Source organism: Molossus molossus, unplaced genomic scaffold, assembly GCF_014108415.1.
Source record: "Molossus molossus isolate mMolMol1 unplaced genomic scaffold, mMolMol1.p scaffold_m16_p_2, whole genome shotgun sequence".
Lineage (NCBI taxonomy): Eukaryota > Metazoa > Chordata > Mammalia > Chiroptera > Molossidae > Molossus > Molossus molossus.
This window is the reverse complement of record NW_023425355.1, coordinates 106,114,019-106,127,237: the sequence shown is the minus strand read 5'-3', so window position 1 is coordinate 106,127,237 and position 13,219 is coordinate 106,114,019. Positions and strand designations below refer to the sequence as shown.

The 13,219-nt window shown below is 55.1% G+C and overlaps 1 protein-coding gene across 12 annotated transcripts in view; it reads left to right on the top strand.

The window, feature by feature from the left end:
* The window catches only part of RBM10 (RNA binding motif protein 10), a 30,323-nt gene extending 17,943 nt beyond the window's left edge, over positions 1 to 12,380 (top strand). For 7 of the 12 annotated variants that reach the window (XM_036270599.1, XM_036270609.1, XM_036270601.1 and 4 more), the window contains 20 exons: positions 1,106 to 1,175; positions 3,007 to 3,080; positions 4,484 to 4,570; positions 6,629 to 6,689; positions 6,829 to 7,005; positions 7,392 to 7,552; positions 7,722 to 7,819; positions 7,906 to 7,993; positions 8,594 to 8,780; positions 8,880 to 9,022; positions 9,115 to 9,232; positions 9,319 to 9,410; positions 9,499 to 9,663; positions 10,562 to 10,711; positions 10,807 to 10,872; positions 10,955 to 11,143; positions 11,229 to 11,303; positions 11,629 to 11,735; positions 11,811 to 11,940; positions 12,048 to 12,380. In XM_036270599.1, coding sequence (XP_036126492.1) covers positions 1,106 to 1,175; positions 3,007 to 3,080; positions 4,484 to 4,570; positions 6,629 to 6,689; positions 6,829 to 7,005; positions 7,392 to 7,552; positions 7,722 to 7,819; positions 7,906 to 7,993; positions 8,594 to 8,780; positions 8,880 to 9,022; positions 9,115 to 9,232; positions 9,319 to 9,410; positions 9,499 to 9,663; positions 10,562 to 10,711; positions 10,807 to 10,872; positions 10,955 to 11,143; positions 11,229 to 11,303; positions 11,629 to 11,735; positions 11,811 to 11,940; positions 12,048 to 12,173 — 2,364 coding nt within the window. In that variant the 3' untranslated portion in view covers positions 12,174 to 12,380. The remainder of the gene's footprint in view (positions 1 to 1,105; positions 1,176 to 3,006; positions 3,081 to 4,483; positions 4,571 to 6,628; positions 6,690 to 6,828; positions 7,006 to 7,391; positions 7,553 to 7,721; positions 7,820 to 7,905; positions 7,994 to 8,593; positions 8,781 to 8,879; positions 9,023 to 9,114; positions 9,233 to 9,318; positions 9,411 to 9,498; positions 9,664 to 10,561; positions 10,712 to 10,806; positions 10,873 to 10,954; positions 11,144 to 11,228; positions 11,304 to 11,628; positions 11,736 to 11,810; positions 11,941 to 12,047) is intronic. The other 5 variants (XM_036270611.1, XM_036270603.1, XM_036270606.1 and 2 more) reach the window with 2 other exon arrangements.
* The last annotated feature ends 839 nt before the right edge of the window (positions 12,381 to 13,219 follow it).

The window sequence follows — 13,219 nt, the reverse complement described above, 5'->3', positions numbered from 1 at the left end:
TGCCAGCTACCCTCAAGTCTGACCCACCTCCCCTGTTCCTGGTCAGACAGTAGCTGAGTGCTGACATTTCTTGAGGATTTATCACAGAGTGGGCCATACATCAGGTCTGATTTAATCCTCACAGCCACCCTTTGGAGAAGGTACTCTGTATTTCCATCCTATGGATGAGGCATCCAGGCCCCCAGTAGTGAAGCAACTTGCCCCAGTGAGTGGCAGAGCAGAGTTAGTGTCTGAAACCTGGCAGCTAGGCCACAGTGCCCAAATTCTTGCTGTTTCCTGAGCCCTTCCGTGGTTGTTTGCAGTCCTGATAAACTGCTCTGTGTGTCCTTTTTTATCTTTGTGTATGTGTGTGTGTTTGTTTAACCTCCTTTCTATTGTTTAACCTGATAAGGAAACAGGCCCAGAGGCATTAAGACTGCTGCCTGAGAATGCCCAGCACACATTCCTAGTCTTCTGCAAGAGGCACCACTGGCCTAGAGACCCTGCCACACCTGGTCCAAAACCCAGATTGCCTCTGCAGCTCCCCTCTGGCTTACTTCATTCAAGAAGCTTTGTAAACCTCACAACCACACCTTTTTCTCTCTACCCCAAGTTACTGTTCCACTCAGGTTCTAGGACACATGGCTTGGGTTTGCTTAGACCCCAGTCCTTCCCAGTTTCGTATTTGTGTCATGGGGTCTCTTTTGATGCAAGCAGAGAGCAGCCCCTTTGCTGAGACCCAGAATTGCATCCCAGCTTTCCTCGCTTTGTGGCTGCACCAAGCCTATTGTCAGACCACCCCTGCTCACCATTCTTGATCTGCAGGCTTGCTTGCTCTCTTATTCTCTGCCTCCAAAGGGTCATCATGCTGCCATGCTTCACCTTGCTCCCTGCCCTTTTCTTCATTTGACTCACTCTACAAATCTGGGGCTGAAAGCTGAGACTGGGTACTGGTGTGGGTTGGGGGCTCTGGTCACTTGGGGAAAATCCCTGAGAGAAAGAGGAGATGAGATGGTATGTGCACATCACTGATGGCCCCTTGGGGCCCTGGAGGCCTCCAGCTGGCCTCAGCTACCCAGCAGCCCCCTTGTGCTGAGCCTGCCCCAATCTGTATCTCCCCTTACAGATCCGTGGCCAGCTGCAGTCCCATGGCGTCCAAGCACGGGAAGTCCGGCTGATGCGGAACAAATCCTCAGGTGAGCTCTTGTTCCCAGTGCTTTCCCCTTCTGCTGGCCAGCCTCCGCCACCAAGTCTCCTCCTGCCTCTGCCTCTTCCACACCCTCCCTACCCTGCCTTCCTGCCACAGCTGGGAATGGGCAGCTTGGGGTACCCCTCTTCTCTTCCCCTCATCCCGTTCTCACAGCTCTGGCCAGCAGCTTCTTTCAAGGGGCTGTTGGGGAGGAGGTGCAGCTCTGAGCTGAGCTGAGCTTTCCCCAGGGGCAGGGCCAGGGCCAGGCTCCAGGGAACCTCTCTGGGACTCTGAGTGTCTGAGATGGTAACCCCCTCCCAATATACTCCCTTCCCTCTCCTTTCTTCTCCTTCCCCTGCCCTCACTTTCTCCCACATTTTTCTGGTAACAGCCTCTGACCAGAAAGTAGGTCTGGCATGGCCCCACCCATGTATCCCAAGAGGGGAGGCAGGGGATGGCTCTCATCCCAGGGCTCATCCCAAGGAGCAGCCAGATTTCTGGCCTCACTTGTCCCCTCCCTCCCTCTTATAGGCTGTTTGGAGTTGGCCTGAGGGTAGTTGGAGGTTTGGGGGGGGAGCTGTCTCTACAGGATCTCTGGCCCAGGCTCCCCAAGGCAGACACAGTGGGGCCTCACTCTGCCTGGGTTTGTCTCTCCATCTCAGTCTCTCTTTTCCCCACACCTTCATATCTATCTCTATCTCTATCATCTCTACCTCTTTCAACTCTCATCTCACCTCTCTCTCTCTCTCTATCTCCTCCCTCTCCCCCCTGCCTCTGTCATCAGACCATTCCATCCTCTTGTGCATCCTAATAGTTCTTCTCTTGGAGATCAAGCATGCACCCCCCCCCCCAAATCCTGTTGTGTCTAAGCCTTCCCTGTGTGTACACCTCCAAAGGTAGAGCTGCGTTCTGTGACCTCAAGCCCTGGGTCCCTTTCCTAGCCCTGGCCAGGCCTAAAGTCTCTCTTCATAGCATGCAGGTCTTGCTCTGCTTCACCCTAGCCAAACCACCCATGGCTAAGATTCTGGTCTCTCTCCCCACAGTAGTGTCCTGGGTTCAGCCTCCTCTGTGGCCCTGGGTACTTCTCCCAGACACCCACTGATTCATTAAGGTCTGCCTGGCCAGTCTTGGCCCCCATTCTCCTGCTGTCTAGGAGGACCTGGACTGTGGGTGGCTGTACAGTCTTGGCCCTGAGTTGACTCCCTCATGAGGCCCACCTCCCATGCACTGTGTTAAGGTTAAGGTGACATTGTGTCCCTAACTCTCCAGGTTCCTGATGGGCCCGGAGCCTTCCTAGCCTCACCGAGCAGCCCGGCCCAGCTTTTCTTTTGCTCCTTTTATTAAACACTGGTTACAGGGCCCTTCCTGGGCTCCCCTGGCCTTGAGCTGGGCCCTGCCCTTCTGTTATTTATTCTGGCCCATGTGGAACCAGCAGCCTGCCCATCTGCCCTCCTTTCTTCTCTGGAAATAGACCTCTACTTATACCCTTTCCCTCCCAGCTCCTTCTCTCCATCTCTGTCACCCCAGGCTGGCCTGAGCCCCATCTCTGTCTTTCTTCCCAGCTGGTGTGTATGTATTTTTTCTCACCCACCCACCTCTCTCCAGCTCTTTTTTCTTCCCTCCTCCTTCCCTCTTTCCTGCTCCTCCCAGCCATCTACCTTGCCTCCCACCCCATGGTCTTTCTCTCTGATTGCTTCTTTCTCTTCCTTTCTTCCTTTTCTCCTCTCCCCTTTCCCTCTCTGCCCCCATCCTCTCCCCTCGGGTCCCGCCCCCGGGAACGCCGTGTGTCCAAAGCTGTTGACTAACCCACTGCGTCTGTATCTGAATGCTGTCTCCAGGTCAGAGCCGGGGCTTCGCCTTCGTCGAGTTTAGTCACTTGCAGGACGCTACACGATGGATGGAAGCCAATCAGGTTGCTTTGCCGCACTTGAACCCCCCCCCAAACAAATACTACTTTGTAATCGAGCGCTCCCCATCGCCTGATTCTTATGGACACAGTTCCCTGCCCTGTGGCCCTGTGTCCCATCCCCCCGTCCCCTCTCTCTCCCCCTTCCTGACCCTCAATATCTCCTCTTCCCATCTCTCACTACCCACTGGGCTGCCCATCAAGAGCCCCCACTCACCACTTGCCCCTCCCTTGTCAGGCTCTAGCTCTGCCCCTCCACCTCTCCCGGCTGAGCTTTCAGAGAGAAGGCTACCAGGGAGGGTCTTCCACCTAGGTTCCCACTCCCGGGAGGACTGTCCTGCTCTGGGGTTAGGCAGAGCCAGTACTTCGTTCCACTCTCAGGCACCACTGGATCCAGCCATGGGGAACTTAGCTCTTGGCACACTAACTAGCAAGTCCCGTTTTGCCAGCTCTCCCCACATGTGAGTTCAGCCCTTTAATTCCCACGCAAGAGGCTAGCACTGCTCTGTTGATCTAAAGTACCAGTCAAGTGTGATAGTTTCATTCATCAGGACTCACCCAGCTGCCCCATTCCTTCCACTGCACCTACCCCCACAGGAATCACCACTTGCCCTACTCTGCTGTGGGCAGGCCTGCCCTCTCAGCAAGGAGCTGTGCTGCCAGGAAAGGAAGGGAGCCTGCTCCCCAAGTGTGGCACGGGCTCCCAAACTGGCAGCATTGGGACCTTCCGAGACCCAAGGGTCTGCTCTGCTTGCCCACCAAGAGCCTGGCTCACTGGTGTGCAGCGCTGAGGGGAAGCAGCATGGGAGGAGGGGCAGGTGTGCTGGAATGGGGCTCAGCAGGGCTGCCCCTGGGACCATCTATGCCGGTCCATAGGCTAGTGCCATGGGTCCAGGACCCATCAGCCACAGGAAGACAGCCTCCTAGCAGGAACTTCCATCTTTTCAATATGGCTCTTTCTTTTTCCCCTTCTCCAGCACTAGCGCGCGTGCACTCTCTCTCTCTTTTTCTCTCCCCTCCTTTCCCTTCCTTCCCATCCCCCCTCATCCCAAGTGTAGCCTATGTAGTGCTGGCCCTGGGTATGGCCTGGCAGTGTCAGGGCCGAGTAGGGGGGTTTTCCCCACTGTCAGGCAAGCATTGGTCAGCCGAGCACTGTGTGCCCGGTGGCTTGTGTTCACGTGTGCGCGTGTGCGCGTGCCCTGAAAAGGCAGCAAACAGCTGCGCCCAAAGGCTGTGGCGCTTTCCCTCCCTCCTTCCCTTCCTTCTTCCCTCGTCCGTTCTCCGACCTCCCTCCGTTCCCTGTCCCTCATCCATCCAGCTGAAGGGCTCGCTCACTCTCTTCTCCTGTACTGAAACGGTGCGTGGGGCACTGCTGCCTGGGCCTCACTTGGCTCTGCTTTTTCCCGCAGCACTCCCTCAATATCCTGGGCCAGAAGGTGTCCATGCACTACAGCGACCCCAAGCCCAAGATCAATGAGGACTGGCTGTGTAATAAGGTACAGGGGCGGTGGGCAACAGTTGCCATGGACTGAAACAGCAGCAGCAGTGGTGGCCACATCTCTGTCTCCCTGGGACCTCTGTGGTGGTGTGGAGGGCTAGCTCAACTCAAGTAGCCATCATTCCTTGCCACCCACCTACCCACCAATGTTTACTGAGCTTTTTATTTGGTACCAGGCTCTGCCCTCATGAAGCATGATCTTGCTGAAGTCCCAGTAGATGGTCCACAAATATTTACACAAATGATTAACTAGTGATAGTGGAGGTGTAACATGATTTGTAAAATGTGGACCTCAGAGCCAGACTGGCTGAAATTAGATTCTCCCCGATCTACCTTGATTTTGATCAGGGCCCTTAACCCCTCTCTGCCTCACTTTCCCATCTGTAAAATGCAAATAGTAATAATACCTCTCCCCAAAGGTGTTTGGGAGGATTAAAATGTGGTGATGAGAGGGTCACACTTGGAACAACAATTGGCCTAAAGTTAGCACCATTAATGCCAGCTGTTACTCTCAAGGAAAAGCACAAGGTATTCAAGAGCCTGTGTCAGGTGACTCAACCTTGAAGGCCACTCTGACAAAGCCATGTCCACCTGACACTGGGGATACAAGCTGTAGGCTTTTGCAGTCATATTCCTGAAGAAGTAGTTAAGGTTCAAGAGAGGTAGAACCTTGGATAAGCCTTGAGCCATGACTTGCTCCTGATTACAGGTGCCATGGGTTCAGGTCTCCCCTGGGGCCAGCCTCACAAGCAGCCCTAAGGCGCAGCCCTGAGACCTAAGGGGAGGATTGAAAGCATGTGGAGGCCCCAACCCCAATAAGAATTCTGCCTAGTAATGGGGTTGGGACCTGCTTGTTCAAAAAATAAATAAAACTAATAGCAGAGGGCAGGTATCCACTGGCTCTGGAAAGGTAGAGGCAAAGTGACAGTGGAGTTCCATACCTCATATATTTTCAGATACTCCTCAAAACCAGGGAATTCTTTACTTTCCTCTTAACCCCTCATATCCTGTAGGTTACCGGGTCCTGTCACTTTCATTATAGAAATACCCTCCCTAGCCATTCCCACTGCACAGGCCAGTCCTCCCCCACTTCCCCAGACAGTCACCACGGACCCCTCGCTGGCCTCTTGCCTCTTTCTCCCACCCTCTCACCTATAACATTCCTCAGAACCACCTCTGACCATGTTCCTTCTTTGCCTAAAACCCCCATAAGTCTGAGCTTAAGTGGGACCATCCTCCTTAATCTAGCATCACCTTTCCTCTCTAGCCTTGGCTTTTGGCCTCTCTCCTCACTCTTCTACACCAGCTACGGAAGACCTCATTTCCTATGTTAGCAATTGTTTCCCAGTAAAACCACACCAAACCAAACTTCTGGGTCTCCCCAGATCAAATGTCCCTGCTAACTCTCCCAAGCCAAGTGACTAGTGCCCCTCTTGGCCTACTGCCTTCTCCAGGCCCCTGTTAGTGACCATATCCAGAGACTAACCTGCCCCTTGGTGCTGCTGGTAGGCCATAAGGGCAGAGGCCACATCCTGGGCATGTGGGGCAGAGCCTGGCACAGGAGCAGTGCTCAGTGCATGACCTTGGAACAGAGAAGTGTGGAAGCTGAGGGGTCTCTAGAGGCAGATTTCTTGAGAGCAGCAGGATCCAGCCCAGTTCTTGAGATGAAGGGGTGGAAATCTGGCAAGAGAAAGACTCCTGGCATTTAGAGATAGAAACATTAGAGGTTTCTGAACAGGGAAGCAAGTTTTGGGAAGAGGAACCTACTAAAGGGACATTGTCGGGGAGAGTCCTGGGAGTTGGTACCTTGGAGGAGGCAGCAGTTTAATGGGTAGTAAAATTGTTGATTCCTGAGATGGGTTGGCACTGAGGACAAATTTGAAACCATGTAAAGGGGAGATTCACAGTCCTGAGAATGACAACCAGAGCCCTCCTGCCTCCCCTGATTTTGGAACCCTCATTCCCTGGGACATGGCGGGGTTCCCTGGGGGATCCAAGTTTGGAGGGCATAATGGAAAGCCCCACCCCCTCTGACGACTTGGCCTGTGCCTCACAGTGTGGCGTCCAGAACTTCAAACGCCGTGAGAAGTGCTTCAAATGTGGTGTGCCCAAGTCAGGTGAGGCCCTCATGCCTCTCCCTCCCCAGGACGTTGGTGGGAGTGGGGAGAAGGGTGAGGGGCCAGTGCTGTGGGAGGAGGGTGACTAGCCATGGAGCCTCCCCTCTGTCACTACCCTATCTTCTGCCTCCCCTGACAGAGGCAGAGCAGAAGCTGCCCCTGGGCACAAGGCTGGATCAGCAGACGCTGCCACTGGGTGGACGGGAGCTGAGCCAGGGCCTGCTCCCCTTGCCACAGCCCTACCAGGCCCAGGGAGTGCTGGCCTCCCAATCCCTGTCACAGGGCTCAGAGCCAAGCTCGGAGAACGCCAACGACAGTGAGTCATTTGTTTGTTCCTTCCTCCTCCCTGCCCTAGGGTATCTGGGCTGGGCTCTCCAAGGCAAGAAAGATGGTGGTAACCAGGATTTAGTCCTCCCAGGGATCTCTGACTAGTTGGGGGACAGGTGATATAGGGAGAGCAGGAGAGGAGCATGACCCGACTTGACTTTGGGGGTGCGTTGGAAGTTCTTGGCAGGTGAGTGACTGAACTGGGACTTGGAACTGACAAGCATAGTTTTTCCAGGAGGAAGAAGTGAGAGGAAGCAGCAGGTGTAAAGATGTGAAGGCCAGAGGAGGAGGAGAGGGAGCAGTGGGGAGCCACCAGAGGGTAGGGCTGGAGCAGAGTATCAGGGCTGCCCCCTAATGCTGGGCCCCTTCCCACAGCCATCATTTTGCGCAACCTGAACCCACACAGCACCATGGACTCCATCCTGGGGGCCCTGGCACCCTATGCAGTGCTATCCTCCTCCAATGTTCGAGTCATCAAGGACAAGCAGACTCAACTGAATCGTGGCTTCGCCTTCATCCAGCTCTCCACCATCGTGGTGAGGGCGGCACAGGGGGGGCCGGGCAGCCAGGGTCCCGGCCCCCGGGGTGGGGAGGGGGGACCCTGACCCCAGCCCCCACCGCGGCCCCCTGTCTGGCAATGGGGCAATGGAGCCGGGGACCTCCCCGGGCCTGACCCTTCTGCCCCTGCCTCCCCTCCTCCCCCAGGAAGCAGCTCAGCTGCTACAGATCCTGCAGGCCCTGCACCCGCCGCTCACCATCGATGGCAAGACCATCAACGTTGAGTTTGCAAAGGGTTCTAAGAGGTCAGGGTCCCACCTGTGTCCCTTCCCAGCTTGTCCCCCAACTGGGGGCCCCCCATCTCACTCCCAGTGTCTGACATCCTCCCCAGGGACATGGCCTCCAACGAAGGCAGCCGCATCAATGCTGCCTCTGTGGCCAGCACTGCCATTGCTGCGGCCCAGTGGGCCATCTCACAGGTACTCAAAGACTCTTCTCCGCCCCAGCATCTGGATACCTGGGCCACCTCAACCCTCTTGCACCCTCTCTGCGAACAGGAGGGCTGGCTTGCTATTTTGGCTTTCCGTGGACCCAAAACCCTCTCACCGTGGCTGCCATGGGCTCTGGAGCCTTGCTCCCTTCCTGATCACCTCCCAGGCTTTCATTTTCCATGCCATTGTGGCTGGTTTTCTCTCCTGTTTGGCGGTTATCTTATCATCGTGAATTATTACAACTTTTTTAATAAAAAGGAATTTATAAGTGGCTAAAAAGAAATTGGGAAATGACACTAAAGAAGGGGAGGAGGATCTTTCCCTTGGTCTGATGCCCAGCACACGTACCACACGACAAACATACCAGCGTCAGCCCCGGGAGCGTTTTGGCATGCATCCTTGTTGCTGTCTTGTTTTTGCTGCTGCCCTGTTCTGCTGTGGCCAGGCAGCCCTCTTGTCTCACTTGTCTGAGGGCTGCATGCTTTCTGTCGGCAGACACTAGCTTTACCTGTGGGCAGCCTCTTCTTAGTAGGTTACCCCCCCATGATCCCCTCCTCTGCTAATGAGCCCCTCCCACCTGCCCCTCAGGCCTCCCAGGGTGGGGAGGGTGCCTGGGCCACCACTGAGGAACCATCGGTCGACTACAGCTACTACCAACAGGATGAGGGCTATGGCGGCAGCCAGGGCACAGAGTCCTCCCTCTATGCCCATGGCTACCTCAAGAGCACCAAGGGCCCCGGCATCACTGGAACCAAAGGGGACCCAGCTGGAGCAGGTGAGCCCCAACATCTCTCAATCTCATGTGGGGGTTGGTAGGCACAGGGTCCTGGGCCCCACCATTCACAGGCGTTCTCCTCCCTGTCCCTCTTTACAGGTGCTGAGGCCTCCCTAGAGCCTGGAGCAGACTCTGTGTCACTGCAGGCTTTCTCCCGTGCCCAGCCTGGTGCCACCCCTGGCATCTACCAGCAGTCAGCAGCTGAGGCGAGTAGCAGCCAGGGCACTGCTGCCAACAGCCAGGTGAGGGAGTTCGAGGGAGATCCTGGGGGGAGGGGGACACAGTGGGCATTAGCAGACATTGAGCCCTGTTCCCTGTCTGGCCCCATGACCAGTCATACACCATCATGTCACCTGCTGTGCTCAAATCTGAGCTCCAGAGCCCTACCCATCCCAGCTCTACCCTGCCACCAGCCACCAGCCCTACCACCCAGGAGTCCTACAGCCAGTACCGTGAGTAGCCCTGGCCTGTGGGTGGGCAGTGGGGAGTTCCTTAACAAAGCAGGGAGGGGTTTGACACCCCCCTTACCATCCCCCAGCTGTTCCTGACGTCTCCACCTACCAGTATGATGAGACATCTGGGTACTACTATGATCCTCAGACTGGCCTCTACTATGATCCCAACTCCCAGGTGATGGGGCAGCCCAGAGAGTGAGTGGGGTCTGCGTTTCCCTTCTTGAGGTCCTCCTTCATGATCCCTCTCTATCCCCCCACCTCAGTATTACTACAATGCTCAGAGTCAGCAGTACCTGTACTGGGATGGAGAAAGGCGGACCTACGTTCCTGCCCTGGAGCAGTCGGCCGATGGGCATAAGGAGACAGGGGCACCCTCCAAGGAGGGCAAAGAGAAGAAAGAAAAGCACAAGACCAAGACGGCCCAACAGGTGAACTCACTGAGGTCCAGCAGTCACCAGCTGGCTGTTCTAAGTTTTCTGATGACTGCACTTCTTTCGTCTATTATCTTCCCTGCTGAGGGAGCAGGGTGTGGCTGGATGTGTACGTGGGCAGTAATTTTGCTTAAGGGAGACCAGGCTTCTGATCTATCTCTGTTCTTTGCTGCATGACCTTGAGCCAAGGCAGTCTCCTCAGTATAGGGCCATATACCTCCCTGAGGTGGCCAGTGCCATCCATGTGAACTTTGTCAGCTTTCCTGTCCCCCAGTGAAACCCTCACACTGCTGGTGGGAGTGTGACGGGCTGGTGTGGGCATGCATACTTCTTTGGGCTCATACCACTCATGGGGGTGTGTCCATGTCCACATGTAGATATGTTCCAGAGAACTTCTCTCAGGCCCAGCAGGGGGCAGGCAGGAAAATAGCCATTGCTGTGTTCTGTGTGGTGGGCGGTTGGAGGGATCCTCAGTATCTGTCAGTAGAAGAAGAGTATGACTGTCTGTAGCGTTTAGAAGCAAGAACTTGAGAGTCTGGTAAATTCTAAAAATGGTGTTGTGTATGGGGGGGCAGTGTAATATAGAATATGGCAAAGTGTCACACATGTAAATAAAAATTATAGAGAAAGCCATCCTATGCATTTTAGAATAACAAAATGAAAACACACAGGGGATGTAATAGTGTAGGTGCCTGTCAGGAGAATGGGGGCACAGCCAGAGAGAGGCTTGATGAGCATCAATGACAGTATGACAGAGAAATAGGAACTTTCAACACCCACCTCTCTCATCATCTGCTTGAGGTGCAGGGCAGGATGGGGCGGACTGCTGCAGGGGCAGTGGGCAGTGGATGGAGTTAGGGGGTTTCTGAGAGCTTCACCTCATCCTCACCCTTAGATTGCTAAGGACATGGAACGCTGGGCCCGCAGTCTCAACAAGCAAAAAGAAAACTTCAAAAATAGCTTCCAGCCCATCAGCTCCCTGAGAGACGATGAAAGGCGGGAGTCAGCCACCGCAGATGCTGGATACGCCATCCTAGAAAAGAAGGTGTGTTGTGGCCACCCATCCATATCCCTTACCCCCATCTTGTCATCCCTCCAGTCCCTCTGTGGAATCCCTGAATTTGTGTCCCTCCACCCCAGGGAGCATTAGCTGAGAGACAGCACACCAGCATGGATCTCCCAAAACTGGCCAGTGATGACCGCCCAGTGAGTGTCTAGGGCAGGGAGAGGGGCAAGGGGGCTCTAATATTGCCAGGCCTGACCTTCCATGCCCTCCCACCTTTTACAGAGCCCACCTCGAGGGTTGGTGGCAGCCTACAGCGGGGAGAGTGACAGTGAGGAGGAGCAGGATCGAGGGGGCCCAGAGAGGGAAGAGAAGCTCACTGACTGGCAGAAGCTGGCCTGTCTGCTCTGCCGTCGCCAGTTCCCCAGCAAGGAGGCGCTCATCCGGCACCAGCAGCTGTCCGGGCTCCACAAGGTGACTGAGGGAGGCTTGGCAGGGAACCTTGGTCGGGCCTGGTCTGGCCCAGCCTAGCCACTTCACTCCTCCTGTCCTTTTGCAGCAAAACCTTGAGATTCACCGGCGAGCCCACCTGTCAGAAAATGAACTAGAAGCACTTGAGAAGAATGACATGGAGGTGAGGTGTGACCCACTCCTAGGCTCCATCTCCTCTGTCCCTTGCCAAGTGTCCGTCCCCTCAGGCAGCTGGTACTCAAGTTCTTTACCTAAGTACAGCCTGGCTGCCATCAGCTCTTATGTCCTGTCCCTGTGAGGCTTTTTCCTAATTCCCCCACGCTGGCTGCTCACACCTACAATGTCCTGCCTGACTAACCTGGATCTGACTAACCTCATACCTGTTAGTCAGATCCAGCTCTCCGTGGGACCCCCCACACACCTATCTATGCCCATATATCCTGCCAATAGTGACCAGCTCCCCAATTCTTTCACACACAAACTTTTAGCAAATGAAGTACCGAGACCGTGCAGCTGAACGCAGAGAGAAGTATGGCATCCCTGAGCCACCAGAGCCCAAGAGGAGGAAGTATGGTGGCATGTCTGCAGCTTCTGTGTGAGTGCCCAGGGCCAGGTGGGGGGCCTGGGGCTGGCAGGCCAGTCACTCACACTGTACTACTGTCCCCTGCAGAGACTTTGAGCAACCCACTCGGGATGGTCTGGGCAGTGACAACATTGGCAGTCGCATGCTCCAGGCCATGGGTTGGAAAGAAGGCAGTGGCCTGGGCCGTAAGAAGCAGGGCATTGTGACACCTATTGAGGCGAGTCTCCCATGATCCCATCCCGTCCTCCAGTTCTCTCTGCTGCAGACCTGTCTTGTCCCCACCCCCCACTCCCCACTCTGACAGAACTTGCCTTCCTCATACAGGCCCAGACACGAGTGCGGGGCTCCGGCTTGGGTGCCAGAGGCAGCTCCTACGGGGTCACCTCAACCGAGTCCTACAAGGAAACACTGCACAAGACAATGGTGACCCGTTTCAACGAGGCCCAGTGAGGATCTGCAAGAGCTACTTCTGCAAATGTTGGTGTCCAGCCTGGGGCAGGGGAAAATGAAATGTTTAGTGGTCTGAGCAGGACCCTGCACCTGTCCACCAGCCCAGTCCCCAGCCAGACAGGCCCTGACGAAGTCAGACTTGGAGTTGGTGACTTGCTGGAAAACTGGGCTAGCATCACATTCTTTTTATAATAAAAGGTGAAAAGTTCACAGCTTGCATGTCTCTTTCTCATGTCCCAGCATCGTTTGTGGTCCACACAGACAGGGGCATAAACACAGATAGAGAAAGGGTCTTGCCCTGGTCGTTTTGGCTCAGTGGTAGAGCGTCAGCCTGCAGACCAATGAGTCTCAGGTTCAGTTCCAGTCAAGGGCACATACCTCAGTTGTGGTCTGTCCTCAGCCCTGGTTGGGGTTGTGTGGGAGGCAACCAGTCAATGTGTCCCTCTCACCAATGTTTCTCTCTCCCTTTCTCTCCCTCCCACTCTGAAGATAAATAGAAAAATATCCCCGGGTGAGGATTAGAAGAAAAAGGGCCTTGTCAGGCTGAGGTGGGTAGCAGTAGTGATAATCAGTGTCTGATACTTAGTAACTACCAGCTCAGGGGCAGGCAGAACATGGGGTTCTGGGCTGTGTCCCAACCCACAAGATTCTGGTCACAGCCCTTCATCATTATCACGGCCAGAAGGTCATGCTGTACTAAGAAATCCAGCACCACTAGGGCACTGTCAGGCTTTAAGTCCCCCTGGGTCAGAGCCAGGATTTCGAATACCCCATCCCCTGGCCTTGCCACCCCACAGTGGCATTAGACTAAATTGCACTTGGCCCTCCCTGGGTCTGGGGACAATGCTCTAGGGCATCTCCAAGTGGATGACAATAAGCAATCTGGCACCGGTAGGCCCTGTGCCCTCAAGGGGCTGATGACCCAAAGGGGTGGAGAGAGAAGCTTGACCTGCCAATCCCAGGTCCCAGGAATGCCCACCAGAACTATTTGCATCCACCCTTGTCCCCATCCTCTTCAGGGCCGTTACCATAGGGCCCCAACAAGA